This window comes from Copadichromis virginalis, linkage group LG3, assembly GCF_057382275.1.
Source record: "Copadichromis virginalis isolate Kocher_CV1m ecotype Utaka linkage group LG3, C_Virginalis_male_GT1.1, whole genome shotgun sequence".
Classification (NCBI taxonomy): Eukaryota; Metazoa; Chordata; class Actinopteri; order Cichliformes; family Cichlidae; genus Copadichromis; species Copadichromis virginalis.
The window spans coordinates 46,408,134-46,434,576 of record NC_140620.1 but is presented as its reverse complement, the minus strand read 5'-3'; the positions used below and the strand labels follow the sequence as shown (position 1 = coordinate 46,434,576).

Below are 26,443 nucleotides of genomic sequence, written 5' to 3'. Positions count from 1 at the left end.
CTGATAGCAAGTCTTATCAAAAAAGATGAAGTGGGCTCCGGTAGCACCTGAATACAGTGTGGACAGGAAGATAAAGATCTTACAGAAGTTTACGTGTGCTTGCTATTGTTTGTGTCTATCACACTTTTTGCTTTTGCCACTGTGGTGCACGAAGTTCTGCTTTTTTTGTATAAATATCTGTGGATTTAAAAACACATTTAAAATCAAAGCAGTATTTTAGCTCCTGTTCCGAAAAGCGATTTAGCATACCATCTGCTTGCACAGCAACCCAAAGGATACTAAACATAATTAAATAAAATATGGTCAGATCCAAAGTTCTTCTGTTTGCCAACTTTTGCCGAGGCTGTTGTTTATTTTTCAGATGATGGGCATCCTGAGGCCAGACAGCCTGAGGAGCATCCTGTGTGAGGGGACAGATCTGGAACAGTATGTCCAATTTAGAAGCCAAGCTGAAAAGAAGGCTTTTCAGAATGTCAGCTGCTCCCTGACTCCACAGCAGCTGATTAACACCCAGCAAGTACTCCTGCAAAACCTGGATGCAAGGAAAGTGCTCTCTGAGGTGAGCTGTCCCCCCACAGGTCTCACAACTTTTAAAATTTCTGTTTGATGGGACTTGAAGAAGTTTTTGCATAGTAAGTTGGACCCAATTAACAACAACTGAAGGGATAGTGCATTGTTGGAAAAGTATTTACACTGATTGGGCATTTAAAAAGCCCTAATTCCTTCTTTGCAAGGTCACCTACATCTAGCATTCTTACAAATTATGCTGTCTGGTCTAATGAAGGTGCCATTAAAAATTTAAAATGAAGCTTTTGTAATGTGTCAGCCACTGCTGGTGCACTTGAAACACAATTTCGGATGATGTATTTTGACCTCTGTGTGCTCACCTTATATAAGGAAATGTTAATACATGTCTGATCCTGCATCTGTTATAAATACGTTACATTTATAAACAAGTATTTTGGGACAGGAACAGTGTCAAACAGTCAAAATTGGCATTTAAGAACTTTTTGCTGTTTATTTTTGATGTAACACAAACACTCATGATGCACCACATCAACGGGAGAATATTGTAGCCCTTCATTCTCAGAATACTTGTCCCTTTTAAAGACTAATTACTCCAATGGATCATTGTTTGCCCCAGTCACACAGACCTGACAGCCACATGTTGCTAGGGATAAACGTGTATTCCTGCGTGTTACTGGTCATAAAAAATGCACTCCGGCACTCTTTGCAATCCGGTTGTTAAGTGATGACGTGACGAATCCTACTTCCGGGCCTAAAGTAGTCTGCGTTTAATATGGCTTTTGTGTTGTTAACATGTTTAATGTTTTGTATTTTCTTCTATTTAATCTCAAAAAGCTCCTAAAACAGTCAGTGATCACTGTTGACCTCCCTCGGCTTTTATTACCGCTAATCATTTATTTAAGCTCAGTTTTTAAAACCTTAGGATGTAACTACAGCCCAGCCCATGCAGCAGTATATGAATGACTAACCTCGTATTATGGATGGATTATCTCAGTTGTTCTCCTGGCTGAAGTTTGGTCCTTTTACAGCATCCTGCCATGCGATTACATTTGTTCCTGACCACCGAGAACACTCACGTTAACTTTTATCGAGTGGAAAAAAAGTTAGCTTGTTTATATTATGCTAACATAGCTGTGTCGCTAGCGGTCACGTAGCACATCATTATATACCAGCTAGCCAAACTTCAGGAACCCTACAAACGTCACTGCTGTTTAGTTTTCTGTCTTCATTTATGTTGGAAGTGATAGCAGAGCTGTACGTTTTAATTTGTTTCCAAAACCCGCAGTCAGGACATGCTATATTGTATTTAGATAGAAGCTAGCGAGCTAACGTCCTGCTAACTTCTAACTCCGTTAAATGTCATAAATTCCGTTTTCATGGATGCCTGGATGTTAAACTCAATTGTTACACCTGGTAGAGCAGAACGCTGATCATTTTATTAAAGATGAAAGACTTTAGACAGTTCTTAACTCTCAATAATGCCATAGACGTCAGACTTAACGACCGGATTGCTTTGGTTGCTAGCAGCCGCCTGTATTTCGCATGGTCGACATCAACTTGTCTACAGTCACACACTAGCTGCTCTCTGAGCAGCAGTCAAACAAGTGTGTTACCAAATGAAAACGGATACAAATGTGATAGTTTCAACCACAAACAGCATGTTTGCTGCAGGAAGGCACAGCTTTGTAGGACTCAGTTCCTGGTTTGTGTCACACTTTATCAAGTTTCAATACAACTGGAAGAAGTTGGTGTTGTCCATGCGCACTATGAGTGACCACAGTAATCTGCACCCCTAGCAGTCAATGCCCACTCACCAGGGAATACACATTGTTCTTTAGCAACTGGAGATTGCCATGGTATCACCTTCTAGGCTGCATAGCTATTGATTGGTGTAGCTAGTTTTTTTCCTTTTAGTATGTCCAGATGTTGTTATGGCTAACAGGTTACATCCAAGTTTAATTTAATGCCCACCCACTGGGACATCATGCTGACATTGTCAGTTAGAGCCAGACGTCACTCATACTGAAGATCAGTTGCGTATAGCCGTAGCAAAATAAAATGAATATAAAATACTTGACCTTATGTTACATATTTATTATTAGCAACTTCTCAAGTAAAGTTAGACATTTATGCACCAAGCTGCTGTTTTACAAACTCTACAGTTTATTTGTAGAGGGTGGGAAAGAAAGGTTTGCCTAACCCCCCACCGCTGAGTTAATCTTTCTAATCCACGAGGCTATCCTGTCCGCCTGTGTTGGTGTAATTGATGGTTATGGTCATTAATTATTGGCTGTGATGTTGTGAAGTTCATGCCTAAGCAAAAATGAAATGCCAGAATTTCCCATTCTTCCTTTTGCATTTTCCGTGTGGGAGTTGAACTCAATACTCGCCCTAAATTGAGACCTAAGTAATAAAAAGCAAACGTTGAAGGACAAGATAATATTTATGGATATTCTTTCTGTATGTCTTATTTGAGTTTACTTTAATTACTGTGAAATTGAAATAAAGACAAATATATTCTGTGTCAGCCAGCTGGGTTAATTTAAAAGTTAAATGTTAGGTTTCTCCGACTGACTTTGAAAGATGAAGAAAATGTAAATCTCGCTAATAAGTCCTTCAAGGCCAAATGTAGTTTCATGCCTTACGTTCTGAGGCAGAGCTAACTGGTGAAATTGGTACATGTAATCTTTAATAGTTAGTTACAAAAGCACAATCTAGTAATCAACATGTCACTCATAAGCACATCCCTAATAACCTCTAAACTGGACTACAATGAATAATAGTAGATTATTTGTTTGAGATCCAGCCAGTAGATTAATGACTCATAAGGTGATGATTATTATGATTAATAATGATGATAATGATTATTTTAGATTTAGCTATGAACTTAGACAATGAGCTACTTTTTCATTATGAAATATATTAGTTTTACATGCTAAGTAGTGACTCAGTAAGTTCCTCATTATGTTAGGATTACTTCTCCGTTCGCCACTGCCTTTGAAAACTGTTGCGTTTTCCAGCAATTTCACTGGAACACATGTGATCAGATGAGACTTTGTTTGAAACAATGTTTACTTGAATTCTATTAAATCTTTCTGTTCCCTTTTGAGGTGATGAAAGTGTGCACTTTTCTTTGACTTTATCTTTGAGAGAAAATGCTGTATATGGGACAGCAAATCCAATAAATAAGTGATAAGGCAGGAAGTTCACAGGAGAGAGCATTTGAACAATTTAAGCCCACGGGCACTTTCAGACGCAGAGAAAAGAAGAGGCCGGACAAGATACGGTGGAAAAGCTCTTTAGCGCCTCAAGCAGATGGATGGGAAAGAGCATCGGGCCTTCGCACTTAAGGCTCGACGTTGCTGATTGATTGCGATAACAACAGTAACATAAGGGAAAGAACGAGTGAAGAAGTCAGAGTTTATCACTGAGGTAGTGATTGCCCAGGGGTAATTTGGATGTTTTCTTTTTACAAGGTTGAGGGTGGATTTTTTTGGAAATAATATCAGGATGTAATGTGCGTGAACGACAGTGAATGAAAAGCATTCCTCATTTTTCCCTTGGTGTTTTGATTCAATCCGACTACGTGTGGTTTCTCCGATGGATGGTTGGATGGACCATCTATCCATGTATTTTCTTACCCTTATCCAATTCAGGGTCACTGGGGTAGGGCTGGAGCCTCTTGTTTTTAGAGTCAACTCACCATCTGAGACTTCAGAAAGACAGAGAGCTTGACAAATCTGTTTTGTTGCTATGGCTCACCTTAATGTGACACTGCTGTAATCTCTCCCTCTCACTCTACCATCACTGAGAGGGGGATTTTCAGACGTTTTTGCCATAAAACAGTCTCTGTCTCGTCTCCGTGCCTCGTCCTCCACTCAGTCACTAACAGTAAAAGTGATCCTCGGCGAAGCACTCGAAAATCGATGAGTAGGCAGGCTGCTGCTGACGGTGAGCTTCAGACCACTTCTTTTTTAGCATTTGAGTTTTATTTAGAAACTCAGCCGCAGCGTTGCGCCTTGATGCATGAAAATGGCAGTGGTTGAAAGGGCATGCCATTTAACTCTTCTAATTAGGCTCACACTGGACACCTTCATAATGTCACTGAAACGCACAGTAGCACTTGTCATTTTAATGTAACTTTTACTAGCTTGAGCTAGGATGGTGATGCTCGGATTCAACTTACATGTCAAAATGGAAAGAAATGGCGCGTGTTCCCAATATAACGGCACTTAAATTAAAAGGGTTGATTCTGAATTAGTGTTTTTAGCTAAAATGTGGATTTCACTTAAGAGTCGGGGTGTAGAAATCATGCCCACGATAGTTGGAGGACTTCTAAAAGTACACTTTTTAAAAAAGTAGTGCTCAATATTATTCCCAGCACATGTTTATATTTATTGTTTTGTTTGGTCCTTTTTAAGCTTCCAGCAGCTTTGAACCTGAATGCAGCAGACGCGGCGACGCTGATAGGAAAAACCACTGCAAATGCTTTACCGCTGATTGAGGAGGTTAGTGCTTGTAACACGTACACGTGAAATGACTGGTTGTTTTTTGTGTTTCTTTTGCTTAAAAATGATTCGTCCTTACTTTGATATTTCCAGGTGGCCAGGTTGCAGAACTCCACGGCCTTTAAGGCTGCTAGTTCACTGAATTTCCAAGGCGACCTGATTGGCAGTATCAATATGTTTCTGTGTGGAAAGCAGCCTGACTCCAATTCCACCAATATGACCCTCGGTTTACTCTCACCTAGACAGATGGCTAACAAGTCGTCAATTTCCATTACGGGCAACAGTTCAGGTAAGTGCTGCAGCAAGCTCCTTTATAAAGCAAAGCTGTCACACAGGACTTTTGTCCTAATCATTTATCTGCATTTTAGCTCGACAGCACAGTAGGCGGTCATGGTAGCTGGGAAATGGAGAATATTCACAAGGCAGTGGCGCATAATGTGCAGCATCACGGGACACTGCGATTGATTTGCTGTAATTTTGCTGCCGCGGACATACTGCGTGGCTGTGTAGTGTTTGAAAAATGAGAAAGAGCTGAGAGTTGAGCTCGATCAGTATGTGCACAGGATGTCTGACCAGTCAAATTGAGTTTTCTTTTTGTTCTGTAGGGATTTTGATATTTGGCATAAAAATGCAGTACACATGCATCATTTAAATAACTGCTGTACATCTGATGAGTCACACAGTGCAGAACTACAGAAGGTAAGAACCAGTACTTCCTGTAGTGGAAATGTCGGTGCAGGTGGGAAATTTTTTTTTGAATTGCACAGTGCAGTCAGCTGTGCACAGGATGTGACCAATTGTGCAGATCCAGGAAAAGGCACCTGTGGCACAGTTGGCATCAGAGCTGAACTGGGTTTGATTAGGAAGGCATGTGTCAGAGGCCGGTCACAGCCATAGCTAATCAAACCAGCTTTTCTCAGTCCGTTTAGAAGCCGCGTACTCCCTGCCCCGACGTGACGATGTTTTCTTAATGGGAATGAAAATCCAGACCAGCTTCTCCCATGTGGAAGCTTATGTTATTGCCTGGGTGGCGCTTTGGCACCAGGCGCAAATATATGACATCTTAAAAATGAACATATGGCAGTCTTAACTTCCCACAGAGGACAGATGGTGTCACTAGCACTTTTTTCGGGGAGATCTGAGCCAGTTTGTTTATTTATTTATTTTTTGTAATATTTAGAAAGGGAAGACAAGCATGGCAGCCATATTGTCAGCATTTGTGCTCAAATTCTCCTGTGCTGTTATGGATTTGGCTGCAGTTGTAGTTGTTTGTAGTGAGTTTGTAGTTGAAGTTAAAGTCGTCTGCAACTGAAGAACAGCCAAGTTCAAGCTGGGTGAGAAATATATATCGAAAAAACACAAAAAGTTACACTCCCCAGTTTAAGTAAACTTGGACCAACTTAAAACCATCCAGCTCAATTCTTCAGTTTTTGCCAAATCAACAGAAATCATCTGAAAGCAGTGGTTTGTTGACAGCTTGGTGATTTATTTTGATCGAAAAAAGCGAACTGTAGAAATTTGTAGAGATTTTCCTACATAGCTAGAAGTGCTATGGCTAGTGCACCATTGTTTCTCATACCTCATCCATACTGAGTAGTGTATAAACACGGTAACATGGTTCGTAGTTGTCTTGACAGCCAGATATGCGTACCTTGCAGCAGTGTGCTCCTTATTAAGGAGTTACTCCAAGTAGCCACATTGGAAGAAAGTGTGGTATCTTCACTCAGCTTTAAAAATCTGCACCTCGCCCACCTTCAGCATGCGTCAGCAGGTGACTGTGTGGATGGGCTCCTCTGCAAAATGCGAGTGAAACAGATATACAACTGCAAAATGCAAATATCTAATGTAGAAACTGATGAATATATTCTATAAATGATGCAACATGAAACATGCCCCAACAAAATTCACGGGATATTTTCTGTAAGCAGGCACCCTGTTATTGTTTCATACTGCAGCGTATGTTTTTAGTAGACCGAAGGTAGAGTAGTGTGCAGAATGTGGTTCACCATTGACTTGCTGAAATAAACAATAGTTCCCAAAGACATTAACTTTATGGTAGCACGTGTTGCTTCAAAACTATAAGCACTAATACATCATCACAGACTGAGAATGGACTGATCCCATATTTCGACCATTCAGGTCCAGATGTTGTTGACAACGAGCCGCTCTGTGGACTGATCCAGTCAGTTCAGCTTACTTTTTATAGTTTGAAGTTAGAGAGCTAATGTAGCATAGAAGAAGCTTAAAAAGCAAACCGACAGCAGTTTGGAGGCATTTAAACTCGAGCGATCCCAACGGCATTTTTAAAAATCCACACACTGATTCTGTCTTCATGACTGAAAAGCTCTGACGGCGATGACGCTCTCTCCGTCTCTCCTTCTTGCTTGTTCACCCTTGCTGTCGTTGTGCTCGGTGTAGCACTTGTTTGGAAGCTTTTACTGCACTTACCGTAACGTAGCGCTTGTTGTTGCCAGCTCCATTAACATTATTTCACTTCATCTGTCTGTTGTTAGTTCCTCTCCACATGCTGTGTGCGTTTGTGTGTGTGTGAAGGAGAGATTGATCAGATGGCAGGACAGTCTATCCCAAATGAGATCATGCCACGAGGCTGGCAGAAGCATCCTTCTCCTCTATTTTATGTTATGTTATTCATTTGCATGGCAGAATTTTCCATCTAGGTTTATTGACTTTTAAAGAAATTGTTCCTGAGTCACTTAACGGATTTCCTCTCCTGTAGCTCAGTTGTTCGCTCTCACAGCTAGAAGGCTTTGTGTTGTGTGTCTGTGTTGTTTGCTTTTTCTCCTTGTCCCTGTGTGAGTCTCCTCCTGGTGCTCCCTCGCCCTCACACATCCCAAAGACGATGATGATTCCTGGGTTAACTGGTTATTCTAAACTGGCCACGGCTGTGGATGTAAGCGAAAATTGTCTGACTCTCTGTGTTAGCTCAAGAACTGTTCAAAGCTCGCCTCGCATCTTACCCAGTGTCAGCTGGGATAGGTTCCAGCCGCACGGCTAAGAAAATGAATGTCTGGACGCGTCGAAGCAGTGGTGTCACAGTGCGGCTCTTTACCAGGTTGTTGCCTTGTTTTTCTTGTCTCCCAAGTAGGCCATGTTTTTGCAACTTGGCTCATGTATTTTCTCATTAACTGTGTGGAAAGAAGTGGCAGTACATCATTTAGTTTCTATTGCTTGTTGAAGCATTCTCGGATTAGCAGGTGGATTAAAGTTATTTGAACTGTCATAGTCTACCTGGCAACAGTCCGAAAACTTTGTGTGTTTTTCTCACAGCAGGACGGCGACCGTTATGGATAACCCAACACCTGGATGTTTAAAAGAAGACCTGGCCAGACCATGTGTCTGATCTTGATTTATGGGTGGATCCTTTAAGACTAACAGACTCTTTTTTTAATCATTTGCACCTGCTTAAGCGCACCTGAATCTATTTTTATATATTTAAAGGATGGTAGCTTTAACCACATGGGGATAAACATGTTTTAGCTGGATAAAAGTACCACAATTGTAAAAGTTTAAAGTTTTGGACTAATTCTATAAATATAAAAATATGTGTATGTATAAATATGAGTGAATCCATATAGGTGCAATTATATACAGTGGTAAACAAATTTATTATTAGGCCACCGCCCAATGTAAGGTGATTACCAAAATCCTTTTTATATTTCTTGATCCACCAGTATGCACGCGCTTACTCAAAATGACGTTTTAAGCCCAAATATAATTACTGTAATTTGTGAAATTTGAAGTTTTAGAAAAAAGCAGAAGAAATTAGTAAAGCGTATTAATATTTTTAAAATTAAAATGCCAAATCACAGCTATTTACCTTCATTCCTGACATTAGTTTTAGTGGTTGAATAATGAATTTCTGACTGATTGTGGGTATAAAAATGTGAATTCGATAGTTAATTTGAAAATAACGAATAAATTTCTTGAATAAAACATCTTTCTTGATTTTAATACAGACACAGAGACATAATTTAGATAAAGGAAACAGAAGGAATTAATTATCTCTCTGCATTTGGTCCATGGTGAGCGTGTAGTACTTTGCGCCCATAGTGTAATTGCTGTCTACGTAAGTGCATAAATGTATAATTTATAAAGCTGCAGTGCGTTATTCTGTTTTAATGCATTTAATTCAGTTGGATGGTTCTAGATTACGTTACTTGTTATTTTTTAATGTAACACAGCCCCCAGCACAAATGACAGCTCAGAGAAAATCACTACTAGGTGATGCTATCTTTAATAAAACTCCAAACATGTTTCTTCCATAAAATCCTCGAGAACGAGAGCTTTAGTGTAACTTCCTACAGCCGCACGCTCATTAGAGACCGTGCAGCGCTGTTTCATTAAATGTCTTTTCTTTGGAGAAAACTGCACAAAATGAGATTTTAATAAGAAGCCTCTATTCCCTGGGAAAAAAGTTACACCGTTAAGTGGGATTGCATGCTAGTGTCGGTGCAAATTAGCAGAAACATCGCCTCTTCCTTACGTGGTAGGCAGTAACATCTCTGTTAGCATGCTAATGGCTGTTTTGCATTTGCTGTGCTATTTCTTTGTGTTGGGTATGTACAGCTAAATGGATCTGGAATATGCAGTGTGTCTGCGTAATGGCCAATTACAACTCCTTTGTAAGTGTAAAAGTACACTCAAAGGAACAGTGAAATAGCAACAATAAAGGCCAGCGCTGAGGTTTTGTTAACAGCTCTGTAATGTCCCCTTCTCAATTAATTGTTGATGGTGACTTCTGCGGCGATATGAGGAAGAGTTGGTGCGGTAGCTGTTCTTACGTAACAGCGAAAGGGAATTGAAGGTTGTTTCAGTTTGTGAAGTAAAAAGGTGTCTCTGCAAATCATGTACTGACGTTATGCATTATGTAGGGAGATTTGTCAGATGTTGGGGTTTTTTTCATGCTCATGTTCAAGTTTTTTAATTATTAAAGTGGATGTTATCTCAGGTAATCCCTCTTCTCTGCAAACAGAAGCTGATCGGCCTCTTTACGCAATAGTGAACAATCTGTGATGCACAAACAATCTTCTCTTGATTTATCAAAATAACCCCGTCATTGTCACGGTCCTGATTTTGCTGTGGCGATTTGACATTTACTGATTGTCTTGAGACTTGCACTTACAGTCCTCTGAGTATTTTCCCATCGATATATCTCTTTGAATAATTGGCAGCCTTTAGTTCTAGTTTAACCACATCTATTTTGCTGTAGCCGGCGAAGAGAAAATCCAGATCCATGGTGACAGAGTGAGAGTGGCTCTCGTTGTGCTGCTGAAAGTCAAAAGAGGCCTCTCTGTGTCTGATATGAGAGCGCGCATCAATAAGATTTATTCAAGCTTATTTGAGTCTCTGCTGAAATGCAGCAACACAGCACTATTTGTACTGCTTGTAAGAAATAAGTGCTGTTTTATTGATGCAGGGGGGTAGTTCACTTATGACTGACATATTTGGTGTATGTGTGTGCTGTACCTGTATGGATCTGTGCACCCAGTGTGTGTGTCTGCTTCAGGTTCTTCCTTTCATGAAATGCATAAAATATGAGTAATGCATACAACAGCATGTGCAAGACTGTGTTTGTGTGCGCGCACGCGTGTGTGTATCACGGGCATTCGTGGTGCTTCGACAGCGCTGTCTCACTGTTGTGCAGAATTGAGCCCATCTCCAGGGTGCAACTCAAATTGATTAAATTTGCCAGGTAAGTTGAGGGGTTGACTTGAGGCTCCAAGCAATTATTTGACTGTGGCTAAACCTGGTGTAAAGAACAGATTTTCTTGTTCTTTCAGGCTGCTGTTTTGTAATAAAGCAAAGTTCTGTTATCAAAAAAGAGAAAGAAAAAAGGAGTACACAGCCCTGGAGAATACCTAACCTATGTAATCCGATGCTCCCTGTAGCCCACAGAATATTCAACTGATATATCTTAACCTGATATATCGCATTAGACAAAGAGCTATATGCATTTGTCACTGCCATCTCTAATCACGTTATATTGCTGAGTGAAGCTGTCTGCTCATATCATGTTATAACCCCTTTCATTATCAGATGTATTTATGTCTGTATTTATGAAATAAGGTTTCCAGAGATTTAAATAAAATCTACATGTTAGAGACACTCTGTGAATATTAGTGCTGGGTATAGGGATGCATATATTGCTGTTAGTGGAGGATATTCTCAGAGCACCAGTGGAAAGTCTGCATGACTGAGCGATGAAGCGGGTTGGATTTACTCACAGCTGCATGACTTCACCGCATCCCATCCGGTGAAAGGCCGCTGCCTCTTAAAGGTAGTTTCCTAACATTATTGGCCTTTGGCCCTTTTAAAATGACACATTTGTTACTTGTGACAGAAATAATTTTTCCTTTTCAGGTTGTTACAGCAGCTGTGTCACAGCCGGAGCAGGTGGTTACGACTCAGAATGAGAACCACTGAGTTTGAAGAGGAAAAAAAAAACATCACATCATAGAATATGAATACAAAGACAGGTGGAAATAGTCCCGACTCTTTGGCTTTTTTGGGGGATATAATTTAACGGAAACCTCTGCATTATTGTTGGTCATTTATAGGTACACTACCGTATTTTTCGGACCATGAGGCGCGTGGGATTATAAGGCGCACTGTCGACAAACAAGTCTGTTTTCATACATAAGGCGCACCGGATTATAAAGTGCATTACATGAAACAAAACAGTCAGATAAGTCAAACTTTACTCAGCTCATTCCTCTTGCTTCCTCCACTTCTGTACCATTCATTCATTAATGTTGAATTCTCTGGTAGCTGCTCTATAAACACTGGAACAACAGTATATGTTCTAATTTTTAGTATGTAACTTTGCACTGTCCACTTTCTGCTGTAACAAAACAAATTTCCCACGTGTGGGATTAATAAAGGTATCTTACATGAATGACTAACCTCATATTGTGGCTGGATTATCTCAGTTGTTCTCCGCTACTGAAGTTTGGTCCCTTTACAGCAATTTTCCATGCGATTGCATTTGTCAAAAAAACATCAGGAACTTTAATCAAGTGGAAAAAAGTTAGCGTTCATTCTCCAGGTTCACTGTGTTATGCTTTGGTATGCTAACATAACTGTGTCGCTAGCGATCACTAGCACAGCATTATATACCATCTAGCCCAACTTCAGTAACCCTACAAACGTCACTATTGTGTAGTTTTCTGTCTTCATTCATGTTGGAAGTGATAGCAGAGCTGCACGTTTTATTTTTTTCCAGAAATCTCTTGGTCAGAACATGCTATATTATGTTTAGGTAACTAGCGAAACCAGCGAGCTAACTTCCTGCTAACTTCTAACTCCGTTAAATTGAATAAATTCTGTTTTCATGGATGCCTGGATGTTAAATTTAATTGTTACACCTGGTAAAGCAGCAACACTGATCATTTTATTAAAGATGAAAGAAGTTACAGTGTTCGTTTGGGACCTGACGCGGACGGAGTTTTGGACCCAGATTACTATGAGCCGGGAGGCCATAACACTCAGACAATCCATCAAGCGGTGCGGCTTTGTAGCTTAGCAAAGTCCCACTAAAACATTTTTTGACAGATTTTTGAGCGCCGTGTACCGCATAAAATTGGTTCAAGGTCAGTAAACACAGCCAGAATTCATAGATAAGGCTCACCAGATTATAAGGCGCACTGCCGATTTTTGAGAAAATGAAATGAAAGGATTTTAAGTGTGCCTTATAGTGCGGAAAATACGGTACTTAAAAGTGTATTTCCAGCTTGCAAGAGAATTTTAAAGCAACCTAAAATAAAATGACAGTCCTAGTTATGGACTTCAGAACCTTTTTGGTGGGTATCATTTTTTTCTCTGCAGGAAAACCCTGTTCGCCATCAGGAAACATAGCTTTTAAAATCATAGCATGGAATTAAGATATTTTGTCTTGTCGTCTAAATGCGCCTGCAAGTGTCCTAAGGCGTGCTCAGGGAGGACAGAAGCCTGAAGGGCAAAAGCTTGTTTGATCTTGATTTTCAGCATAAATACTGGCTGTGAAAGAGAGGCCTCTCAATCCTTCTGACTTTTGGGGTTTAAGCAGGTGGTGTCAGGAAAGTCAAAATAGTGGCATCGAGTTTTGCCCCTTTAATGTTGGCTCTTCCTATCATTGTGAAGCAGAACTCCTGCTCATTATGTGTTATTATAATAGTAATCATGGTCAGTATTAGACACCACATGTACTGTATATGCTTGGAACCATTAGTGCCAAGTTACACCTGCAGGATAACACTGCAGTCTGCCTAAAAACATGGCATCTGGAAAGGTTTTAAGTTAATTCTGATGTGGTGAATTGTAGTGGTGGGGTCATGTTAATAATCCATTAAAATTTGGCTTATATCCACCAAAGTCTCCAAGGTCAACCTAATGATTTATTGGTTGAAAACTGACAAAATCCATATATAACTGAGCAACTATGTTCTTTATAGTGTGCTGTGCATTGTCAAAATATAGAAAGTATATTATATATATATTGATAGATATATATTGATAGATATAGATAGATATAGAGATATAGATATAGCTATAGAGATAGATAGATAGATAGATAGATAGATAGATATAGAAAGTGTATAAAAATGTAAGATATCATATCACATATGACCTCTGACCTCTCCTTTAAGATCAATAGATTGAGCTGAAGGTCACAGATCAGTGATAATAATGCTATATAGAGATCTTTTAAACCACATCTCTTATTCTCTGTATTGACAACAAGTAGACATATAGGGGATGATATATGGGGATTCTAAATATCACTTTACAGTTTGCATCCATACATCACGTAACATTTGACCTCTGACCTTAGTTTTACATTTTACATCTTCCTTTTTATATTCAAGTTGACCCCAAAATGTGTTTATGTCTTTAAAGAAAGAGAAAGAGAATGAGCTGCTTAGTTAGTTACAACTATATTGGAGTATAATATTATATAATAAGCTTCAATTATTCATGTGCCGTTACTTACAAATCAATGCCTATTATCCATTACCTACTCTCAGATAATGTCTGTGTAATCAAAGTACACATCGGTCATGCTACATTGATTTTTACTGCACTATAAACTTAGTAAAGTACGTTTAAAAAGAACAAAGAAAACAAAATGAATATATACAAAACACAATACTGTTCCCTTAAAAGTAAAAAGCACTGTATATGTGTAGGTGATTGAGACTTTCCAGTTAAAATGTGTTGAGTGCTTAGTTAGAGTAGAAAAGCTCTCACCTGTTAAATCCAGCCGGCACCGTCATGAACACAAGAAGGTGAAACAGTCACCAGGAGAAAGACGCTACTGTTGTCAATGATTCACTCATAGCAGCTCTACTTTATTACAAACCACATATATAAACCTACAAATGCCAATATGGCAACACATAGCATGACACTCATCTACTTCCTGCACATATTTGTATAGTCTCTTATCCTATAAACTATGGATTATTATCTAGAAACATAGCTACATTTTTGGTATTTATAAATGATTAAAACTATTAACAATACATCCAAAGCACATTTAGGTTATTCCGTACTGGATAGGAATGCTTCATATGATTTTATTTGGGCTGGGAGACGATCAGGCTTCTCTGTCCTCTATTTCAATCCCCGTGAGTTGCTGTATCAGTCTGTTCGGCTGTTATCTGCAGATGACAGTGGTGTCTCCTTCTACGGAAAATCTACTGCAAGCCCTTTCATCTTACAAGCACGAACTTCATATTTTTCTTAAATGCAGAAAAATCTTCCAATTTGTAGTCACTTTTTTCCCCCCCGGAGACATCTAACAGCCTATTGAACAGAGCTACCGAGCTATGCGCCACACATATGCCCTGTCTTTCAAGCGTTGCGATTGCAGGAGGTGGCATCTGCGTGTGCACTGTGTGGCAGGAACAGCTGGTCAGACCCAGACTAAGGGGTGGCCATTAGCTCTCAGCGCACTGACCTCACAGGAGCACCTGGAAGAGACGGCCAGCAGGCAGAAAGGCTAACGTTTAATTGCACTGAAAATGCTAAAATGTCCCCGGTGGGGGAAATAGTTGCCCCGGTGAGATGAGAGGAGAAAAGGGGGTGTGTTGCAGTCTTGACAAGGGAAAAATGAGAGAGGACTGGAAAAAGCACTGATGTAATGACAGGTGTCAGGACAAAAGGCACAGTTAGCAATAGAGGCAGAGAGCTATATTGACTGGCAGATGACACACTAAAGTGATCAGCCGTTTGATGGAGTGCCAAACTCCGGGAATAACACGTTTTCAGTCAGAACAATCCCGACACAGCCTAAAAACAAGCTGTCTAACCCCTGCAGATTCTCTTGCTTGCAGCGCAGGTCCTCATGTAACTTATTCAAGACTCTACCAACCTGGCAATATTCATGTTGGCAGATATGTTAAATAAGTAATGATCCTACCGCTGCTGAGCATATTGACTTTTTTTCCTCTAGAAGCTTTTTCTTATGTCCTCAGGTCTGCGTGTTTTTTTTCTCCCTCTTTGTGATTTTAAGTAATAATTGATGCTTTTCTCCTCATAAATACTTTGCCGTGACTAAATCAATATCAATTACTTAAAGGTTTTCCTTTGATAGGACAGCGCAGGGCATTTCCAGGAAATATTCTCGCTAACATCTCGTAGATTAGAAAGCAAACAACCATCGTTTCACAATCATTGCAATAACTGCTCACGTTGTGTGTTATTCCTTTACAGTTCAGCTCTTTGGTTAAATATTGATAGATTACGCCGCTGAGATGGCTTTATGTAGATGTAAAGTAAGATAAAACAATAATAAGCCATCGCTGGAGCTTTCTTGTGACTCATGTTACAGAAAGGAGTAGAAAAAAGCAAACGACGAACTCATCATTCGAACTCTGTCGGTGCGCATGACCCTTATAAAACTGGCATTTACGAGCCTCTCCCAACAGTGTGCTGAAATATTGCTTTTATATTGTGCAAACTACAGTGAGATCTGTAGGGTCAACGTTCTTGTAAAAAATTCTGTGAAATAAGGCCAGGAAACAGATTTAAGACTCACTTTAACCTCTTGAGTGAGTCAGTGGAACGGTCAAACATGAATCCTTAAATGTGCAGCAGGCTGGAATATAACGTTTTAACAGACATCTCACTGTCAAACCTAAAGACTGGATATTAAATCTGAAGCATTCTTTGTAACGGCCAGCAGGAGGCGACAACTCTGGTTGCTACCATTATTAGCATGTAGCGTCCCTCTGTTTCTCAGACTCACATTCGTCATGTCCACTTTCAAAATACCAAAATATTCAGTGTTTATTTTTGATTTTCTTAGGTTAGATAATGTTAAGTTCTTGTAATATTATTTAGTTAGGGTTTAGTTGAGTTTTAGTCTAGGTTATGTTTCACTTATGTCTCCGTGTTTGTGTCTTTTCCTGTCTTCTGTGTTAGCCTGCCGTGTCCTCATTGTTTAACGTTTAGTTATGTCCCTGTGTTCTGTGTAGTTATTGTCTGCGTATTTCATGTTGTCAAGCTTGTGTTGTCATGTTTACATCTGTCCATGTTTCATGTTTTATTTTGAAAGTTTTGTGTTCCCATGTTCAGTGTGTTTAGTTTTGCTTCCCCTGTGGTGTCAGGTTCAGCTGTGTCAGCTGTGTTTCCCAGATGTTTCTTTTCCCCTCATTACCCTTCTGTGTATTTAAGTCCTCTGTCTTCGTCTGTTCAGGGTCGGGTCATCTGTTTGTCTTGCATCACGTCTCTCCAGGTTTCAGGTTGTTTGTCATGTGGTTTTTTTTTTCACACGCCATAGTTCCACTTCCACCTTTTAGATTCATCTTCATGGTCATTCTTTCTTGTCACAGTTTTCATAGTTAATCTTAGTTTGTTCCCAGTTTAGCTTTTAGTTTTATTTTATGTTCATGTATCTTTAGCCAAATAAATGGCTCGCCTTTGGTTATACTGAGTTTACTCTCCCGTGTCTGTTGGATCAGCTCCGCAAACATACTGGCTGCGCAGCCGTGACACAGTGGGAGGTTTTGCAGTGTCTACAGTAAGCAATGAGCGATATCGCTGTCCACTCTCTGTTTTAAGTACTGGCCAATCAGACGAGCATAGACCACACCTCTTAATCTTTAAATTCAAGTATTTTCAGTCCCATTGCTACAGGCATATAAAATTAAGCTAGCTAGCTCACTGGATTGAAGTATAATACTGTAATGGGATGCCACTCACTGACTGGTCATAAAATATCTTCCGACTAGATATTCCGCAATCAAATGTGACGGGTATTATTGGAGAGTGGAAGCATTTAGGAACCACAGCAACTCATCCAGCAATGTAATGTCAGACCAGATAAAGTTACAGAGCAGGGTTAGTACCTCAGTAACTGCAGGCATCCAAACCTCATCTGGCATTAACATCAGCACAAAAGTTGTGTGCTGGGAGCGTCAATACAATTTAATTGAATTAGACTCAGTGGCTGAGCAGCTCTTGTACATGCAAACAGTACTTTTGGTTGTGCAGTGTATGCTCTGTGTTGTTTGTTGTTTCCTATACTGTACATTACACTTTTGATCTGGTTGGAAGTGGCAAAAATGCATAACTGGCCAAAGCAGGGGCTAGGTTTTCCAGTCCTGGAAGTGGGAAGGGAGCAGAAAAGTTTTTTGTTCAAAGGAATTAAACACATGTTACCTAGCTCATTTTTAATCAAGACTACATTAAGGAATCATTAGTATCAGTTCTGTTCTGAAAGGCAGTGATTGCATCAATACTGCCTATATGGTGCAGATGCGATCATTTGGCACACTGAATACAGTAATGTACAGTTGTTCACATTCTTTACCGTGTTTTACAGTATCAATATAAATCAGTCTGCTCTTGTTGCATCAGTGAAAATCATTATATCCACCTTCAAAACTTTTCTTCTCCTTTTTAACAGCAGTGAACTTTTTAAACTACATAAATGTGTAATCAAACTGTTATTAGTACTATAAGTATTAATGAATACAACAGCTGAAAAGACCAGGAAGATTTTCTGAAACCTCTCATGTTCATATTTGTTCAAACTCTGCTGAGAACAAGTACCGAGAGGTCTGTTTTCGTAGCCACGTTTGAATTTTAACCTCGTGTACAATATTTATCATGTTTGCTTCTCGGGCGCTTCAATTCTGTGATTTTTGCACAGATCAAATAACTTGTCTCTCCTCTTTCCCCCAGTCCCATGAAAGAGCATGAATCCAGTATGCACAGAGGAGTTTGAGATTTAGAGTTGTTTTCGTAGTCTTGCCATGACTTTCCCTGTCTTCTCCCCTCACCTCCTCTGTACCGTAGATGCTTTTTGTCAGACTCTTGTCGACACCCTGGAGAGCACACCTGGTCTGCGCTACATTTGGAGCACCTTCAAGCCATTATTGCAGGGGAAAGTCCTCTACACACCTGATACACCTGCTGCTCGTCTCCTGGTGAAAGAAGTAGGTCTAGAGGGAAAAAGAAAGGTTTCTATATGTATGCTGACTTTTTGTGAACTTGAAAAGAATATATTGCTCTGGTCAGTTTAAGTTTGCAATGAAAGGTTCAAGCCACTATATCTATATTTATATATTCTTTTCTAAATTAAGAGTTAGCATGCAAATATATGTAAATCTTGCATACATAGGACCAGACTAATTACTGGTAGAAGGTGCCTGCAATCTGTCTATGAAAACAAAAAAGGAGGATGTCACGCATTAGTGCAGAGCTGGAAAATAAAACATTTAATCAGAGGGCTTGTTCATGCAATGCAATAAATATATATTGTTTTCAAAGACATGACATTTGTGCATGAGATTTGCATCGTTTTGATAGCTGCGTAACCAAAACAAACAACAGACATGCTGTGAGAATTTTGCATTGAAAATACATAACGAGCATGAGGAAAACCTGCCGACTTCACAGCGAGCGGCCCGGTGTTGGCGCAGGAGGCCCTCTTCACTCCAGACATAGTCGGGGTGTTTACAAGTGAATGTTCAGTGGTAAATAACCCCATTTACATTCAACACCGCGGGGGGGATGGCAGTGTTACAGTGTGATGAGTTCCCAGGGAGATTAGCTGAAAGTGCAGTTGTGGAGTGCTTTCATGTTTGTATTGGCGCAGCGAGTATGTTTTCGGTGAGAAGGTGAGACAAATGTGTAAAATTATAGATTATTGTTTTCTGTGTTTCAGGCAAATAGGACCTTTAACGCCTTGGCTATGTTAAGGGAGCTGGCTGACTCTTGGGATGAACTCGGACCGCGTGTTTGGGATTTTCTGCAAAATAGCTCACAAGTCAATACAATACGGGTAAGACTCTCGATGGTTGTTTATTTTATGTAATATTGCACACATTACCATGGTTGGTTTGTACAGTATGTTAAACATGGTCAAAGTTTCTGAACTTTACATTGCTGGCTTTTTTGTTTTTTACTACTCTTGGATTTGTGACATCATAGAGCAGGGATGTCTCACTCATGTACACTGTGGGACGCATAGCATAGCATCTTTATTTATAACGCACTTTACATCCAACAATGTTGGCCAAAGTGCTACAAATATAAAGCAAAGAGAAAACAGTTCAAATTACATATAGAATATCTTAAAATTCAAAATAATATAATTAATAAGAAACTAATTAAGAGACATCAACAAGTCCTGCTGTTCTGAAAGCCAAGGTAAATAAATGTGTTTTAAGACGTGATTTAAAAACAGATAAGGAAGGTGCCTGTCTAACATGTGAAAGCAACTCATTCCACAATCTTGGTGCTGCCGCAGCAAACGCCCGATCCCCTCTGAGCTCACGATTTGTCCTGGGCACGCTCAGGAGGAGCTGGTCTGCCGACCTGAGGGACCGGGAAGGTATGTATGGATGAAGAAGCTCAGAGAGGTACAGAGGGGCAGCATTGGACAAACATTTAAAAACAAATAAAAGCAGCTTAAAATGGATCCTAAAACGCACGGGCAGCCAATGAAGTGCATATAAAAATGGGGCGATATGCTCGCATCTACGAGTGCCGGTTAAAAGACTGCAGTGGAAAAACAGAAGATCGACTCACCCCAAATAAAGAGAATTACAGTAATCCAGCCGAAGGGTTACAAAGGCATGGATTACTGTTTCAAATTGCTGTCGCACAAGAAACTGCTTAATACAGCCTACTTTGATCTTAAGTGGAGTGGATCATCTCCCCAACATAGCTCCACATAAAAAGTCACCAGCAAACTTGGTGATGAGATTTACTGAAAATAAAAAATTCTGAAAAATACAAAAAAATGCAAAACGACCTCCTTCACTTTCTTTTTGCAGTAGAGCTAAATGAAGAAAACAGTAAACATACATTAGTGTCTTTTATAATTACTGCGGTGTGTTTTTTTCTCTTTGAACGATGAGCCTTACATCTGCTGCAGGTGAGAATGTACATGCTGTGTACATCATTTATTCACACCTTCTGTTAAATGTGGAGAGTGAGAGAGGAAAGTAATTATGGATAAGTGCAGGATCATTTTCATCCTAGCAGAAAGGATTATCTATAGAAGTAAAGGACACGGACTTCTCTCTCTTCCACCCTCTCCTCTCCTCCCTCTATTTTGCCTCTCGCCGTATTTCCTTGACACTGACATTACTCCAGTGTCACTCCAAATGAGCTTATAGGCAGCTGGAGGGAAGCAGACATTGGGAGCTCCATATAGCTAGGGTATTCATTACCCTAGCCCTAACCTTTACACAAATGGACCAGCAATCCTCCTTTGTCTTCATTTTCTCCCCACCCAGCCCTCTCCCTTTCTCTCCCTCTGTCCACCTCTCGTTCCGAAGCCGGTGGCTTCCGAGGTTTGTCATCTTCAGAGGTCATTCAAGGTCACGGACAAGCTTTCGTTTGATGGACCAATTGCCGTCGCCACCACAACTACATCTGAGTTGGGTGATTTAGGGTGTTAAGATGAATAAAAGGAAATACCGAGCACAAGACAGCTTAGACATAAGAGTATTTGGGAATACTTTTTGCCTTTACATAGTTATAATCTGCAGGATTACAGTTCTGGTTGCTTCAGTGACACCTGTAGGTACTGGTTGAATAAGTGCTGTTTGATAGTGCATGTAAACATCAGCCCCTTTAACAGAGGCACAACAGAAAATCTTAAAGCCCATTCCTCTGAGCGAGGGCCACTTACTGTCACATTATGGATGTTACTCTTCCCGTACTCAATTATCTGCTTACAAATGTATTACAAGAGCATGCAGAGAACACAACGGCCACAAAGGGCAACTTTGACCTTCAGATGAAGGTCTTAGCTAACCTGGGTACTCATGTAAGATAAGATAAGATAAGATAAACCTTTATTAGTCCCACAGGTGGGAAATTTTCTTGGTCACGGCAGAAAGTGGACAGTGCAAAGTTGAGAGCAGCAAAAATTAAGAAAAAACAATAAAATATTCAGTAAAAGGACTAGATGTTATAATCCCTGACAAGGCATTGCTTTAAATGGAGAAAATCTTGAGGGATAATAATAATGGATTGCATTTATGTAGCGCTTTTCGAGACCCTCAAAGCGCTTTGCAATACCACTATTCATTCACTCTCACATTCACACACTGGTGGAGGCAAACTGCAGTTGTAGCCACAGCTGCCCTGGGGCAGACTGACAGAAGCGAGGCTGCCATATCGCGCCATCGGCCCCTCTGGCCAACACCAGTAGGTGGTAGGTGAATTGTCTTGCCCAAGGACACAACGACCAAGACAGACAGAGCTGGGGATCGAAACGGCAACCTTCCAGTTACAAGATGAACTTCCCAACCCCCCTGAACCACGGTCGCCCAAAACCTAACCATGGCTGTTGGGATGGCTGTTATGAGGAAAGGCAGCCCAGAAACTTTACCAGCGGCACACATCGTTGTGTGCTTTAACTTTCAGTCTTTTACTTGAGCTAATCTGCCATTTTTTTCCTTGGTTAGGTTTGGGAATTGGATTCTGATCTAGATTATCATATTAAAATTTGGGACACATCGTCAGTAGTGGACCTTGGATTCATCGGGTGTTTCGGCCATTATCACTAGACACCCTCATCCAAGGAGGCCCTGCCAGGGTTGATCAGGCCCCGGCGTGTGTCACCGGTTTATGTTAAATTGTTATAAAATAAAATAAAATTTAACATGATATATTGAAAACTGTGGACGCTAGCCTGCTAACAAACAAACAGACAGACAAACAAACATACAGAATCTGGATTAAGTTCTCTCCATGGACCCGATATTTCACCTTATCTTTACAGTTCAATTCTTCACTTCATCACATGACCAACAAGGTTAAAGGGCGCATCTCTGTGGTTTAAAATGCCACTGAACATTAAGCACCGGACTACGCGTTTAAGCGCATGCAGCAGTAGGCGGATGAAGAGATGAACTACTGAACCGGATAAAAAGTTACGGTCAATTTGCCAGCATAACTCTCTCTTACTGCACTTTCAGAACGGCTCCGATTTTTTTTATTTCCTCAAAAGACAATTTTGATGGATCGTGTCCTTAACGTAGCCACCACGATGATAGATGTACTGATTATTTTAAAAGGTCACACGCAGCGCAGAGATTACTTAATTTGACACTTTGTCCTTAGGTTAAGCAGAATATGATCAAAAGTGTTGACACTGAAATGCCACTGAGCACAGTGGGCAGAATATATCTGAATCTTTAACTCTGAATATCACACTGTAGAGGCCACTTTGTTCAATTGACGCGCAGCGCCCTTTGCTGACCAAAAGTCAGGCTCCGCATCGTCCACTTTGAAATGGTCACCACATTTAGCCGCAGCACGAGGGTCACATTTTAAAAAAGCTATATTAAATGGGTGATTTCATTGTGGGTTTGAAGTGAATTTTCCCCGTTCTTCTTATCAGTGTTTTAATTTTACTTTGATGTAAAACTGTCATTACAGGAACGGTGTCAGTTTAATACTTGGGTGTTAATATCAGAGCAACTGGAAAGCGAAGGAACGCTGTGTGAGAGAGGGAGGGGAATGACTGTGGTGCTGTAACTTGAGGGCAAACACATGTAAACCAATAGATGGGAGTCAAATAGCCTTATTCTCAAAGGGTTATTGCATAAGAAGCTTAGAAATGGTTATTTCTCTAAACAAAACAAAATACATATTCATGTAACGTGCTGTATGTAAGTGGGCCATTACTGCTGCAGCAAGGTTCAGTTTTCCTCCGCTTCTCAGCGTATTATCTTTATGAATTGGGTGCGTGATTATGGAAATTGCGTCTTGATCTATGACCCGAGATGAATGTAAGTCACACACATGTTCCTTACCATGTTAGTGAAAGGGAATTGAAGGGGAGGACCTGCGCCTTTATCTCTTTCATGGTGCGTACCTTGTTTGTGCATTTCCAGGACGGAGATTTGATTTGCATTTGTTCTCTCTGTGGGTCCTAATACATCTGTACCATGCAAATGCATTTTTTTGTGCACGTACACACCCTGTGCTGTAAATGAGCTTCATGGCCATAGAGGAGAATAGCTGATGTGCATCTTAGAGCCGCAAGTACAACACTGCCATCTATCTTAATGCTGTTAATTAATTCTGCAGAAAAATGAATGTCAGCTCCAGCAAAGAGTAAAGCTGCCCCTCCCCCATCCTTTTTATCATCCCTTCTTTTTTTCTTTATTTCTCTTTTTTTTTTAAGGCTTTTGATTCTCATAAATATTCATTTGCATTCATACCACATTAATTTGAAGCCTCTAACAGGTGGCCATTGTAACCAACTCATTTAAATGTTAGTTATTCCCTCAATAACGCGGATGAGAAACCCTAAATCCTAGAATATAAATAAACCCGTCTTCTTGCTTTCAAAATCAGGCTCTGCTGGTGAATCCTGTGTTTGCTGGAACCCTCAAGGCGCCTCTCAATGGCACAGGGTGGACACCTGAGCTGCTGGCCAACTTCCTGTACAACGGGCCTCCAGAAGATCGTCCACCCGGCATGCCACCCAGCGACTGGCGGAACGTCTACAACTCCACCTCGGAAATGCTGAAGCTTCTCTCCACTTTCTTGCGTGTATGTAATTTATCTGCTTGTGCTTTGTTGTAAATGCAAAACACCTCATAAATCCGGCTTCCACAGGGTTTCGCGACCTCTCCAGTGAAGTGAAAGATTTTCTAAGAGTGGGCTGTTCTTTGACATTTACGTTTTTTTAAACATAATTCTCGCCCTTCCACCTCTATTCTTTCTTTGCCTTTCCTTTAGTTATTTTTGTTTATCTGATATTACCCGTGTGATTTCTTTGGCTGGAGTTGCTTTATAACCTTTGAAGTAGTCAAGCAAAATTGCTTTTTAGTAAAATCAGTGAGAGCTTTCTTTTTGGGTGGGTGGGGGTGGGGGGGGGGTTGAAGAAAACAGCTCTTTTCTTGTGTATCCTTGCGCTGCTATTGTTCAAGCCAAAATCAAGACATCAGTTTTTTTGTTTTCTTCAAATCTTGCTCTCAAACTCAACTTTTGAGTCATTAGAAAACAGGCCTCTAGTGTTCATTAAACTTGAAGAACCTTGACTTAAAGAACTGTCAAATGCACAGCAAGGTCTACCACAGCATCCCTTCCCTGGTAATCATATAGCAATATTGCTATGGGCTAGTGAACCATCCAGAGTTAACATTCATCCTGTATATTGATTGTGCCACAGTTCAAAGCAAAGTTGTTCTTTCTCCAAATTGCACGAGCAAATATATGCACAAAGCCCAACCTCGCCCCACTCCTGCCCTCCCATATACACACACACGCACAATATCAATCCGAGCACAGGTAAAATGACAGCTTAGGTCCCTCAGGATTTGCCGTACACGGACAATAAAATTCCACTGTAATGCAATCTATTTTCTGCCCTAATGGAAATTGCATTGCTCAGAATGGATAAGGAGCACTTATCAGACAGCCTTTACTGCAGCGATCGCTTGTCTGGATGCGTACATGTTTAGGGAAATGACATATTTTTTAGGATTGGCATTGCAAAGACGCTAAAAGGTCATTAAGACAATGTAGTCGTGCATTTAGTTCCATACATGGTGGATGCTTTATGTACACAACAAGGGAACTGAACAGAAAATACTAATGGCTAACATTATTTAAACCTGATTTTCTTACTTTTCAGTCACTGGTCAACAAAACCAACTACAATCCTTTATTAGTGCAAATCGATAGCTTTAGCATACATGGGCAGGAGGAGGCTAACAAGTTTCCAATGTGCAGACACAGGACATTAGAGGAAAAATGTGTGTTCGCCAAATGAGTCATTTGTATCCTTGAAATGATTTCTTGGTGTGAGCCAATTACTTTCTAAAGATTAAAACCCAACAATTTGTGCTCATTTTCAAATTGGCATGGCTCCTCTCTCTGTGTTGCCACCACCAGCATTAACACTAAAGACTCAGGCTGCATCTTTCTTAATTTTATTTTAAATAGAGGCAAATTAGAGCCTCAAATTGCATGTCATTTCTTTCATAAACCTGTTTAATCCAACAGTGCCGAGATTTATAAAACATTGAGACGGGAGAAACAAACCTATAAATAGCATAAAAGGTCATTATGAAAATGCGCTGCCATGTCTTCGTAACTCTGGGGACAGAACCTAATCGCTGGCTTTAGATGAAACTCCTCTGGTGCTTACTGGGAATGTTGTGCCGCACTAATCTTATTTATACATTAAGGGCACTTGAGGATGACACGACTGTATGAGCTGTTATAACTTTTGAAGCCTCATTAACATGGGCAGATAAAGTTGATTTGTAGCAGCACAAATAGCTGATTAAACATAGATTGGAAAGGCTCCAAAGGACGTTTGTAAATGCAGAAGAATCAGGTTCACCGAGTACATCTGTATGAAAAACATTGTGCCTACAAATAGGTTTGAATAAAGACGCTGTTAAAAAAATAAATTGTTTGCTCAAATGATGTGTTGGGTAGCATGAGGCCGCTGTTACTAGGATTAGCTACAGCTTGTACAGCTTGTCCCTATATTTCATTTAGCACTTGTCCAAACTTTGGGCCCGTGGAGCTCTTCACTGCTCTAATATCCTCCAGTATGTGCTGAACAAATGGTGTTGTTTGTGATATTTCTTTCCTACCATAGTGGGATATACAATACAGATTCCTGAGGGGAGAGATGATAAAACTATTGCAGCATTGAGATGTGTGGACAGCTGTCAGGTGTGACTGCCTCCCAGGATGGCTAGCTCATTATCGTCTCGTGAAACAGGGGGACAAGGCTACCGAGCAAGGGAACACTAGCAAGGGTGGATCTCATTTGCTTGTCTCTACTGAAACTCAAAACATTTCCCACCCCCTGGCATCTCCAGATAATTTGGAACTGCACTCTGTGTTGTTTAGTCACTAGCTGAATCATACTTTCTTTTCTAAATATCCATCTGCCTTTCTCCCAGTGA

At 40.3% G+C, this 26,443-nt stretch overlaps 1 protein-coding gene across 1 annotated transcript in view; it reads left to right on the top strand.

The window, feature by feature from the left end:
• Nucleotides 1-26,443, top strand: part of LOC146715018 (phospholipid-transporting ATPase ABCA1) — a 189,536-nt gene that overhangs the window by 20,857 nt on the left and 142,236 nt on the right. Inside the window, exons 7-12 of the mRNA XM_085451370.1 lie at nt 362-559; nt 4,950-5,036; nt 5,130-5,325; nt 18,339-18,478; nt 19,210-19,326; nt 23,868-24,065. Of these exons, the coding sequence (XP_085307496.1) occupies nt 362-559; nt 4,950-5,036; nt 5,130-5,325; nt 18,339-18,478; nt 19,210-19,326; nt 23,868-24,065 (936 nt within the window). The remainder of the gene's footprint in view (nt 1-361; nt 560-4,949; nt 5,037-5,129; nt 5,326-18,338; nt 18,479-19,209; nt 19,327-23,867; nt 24,066-26,443) is intronic.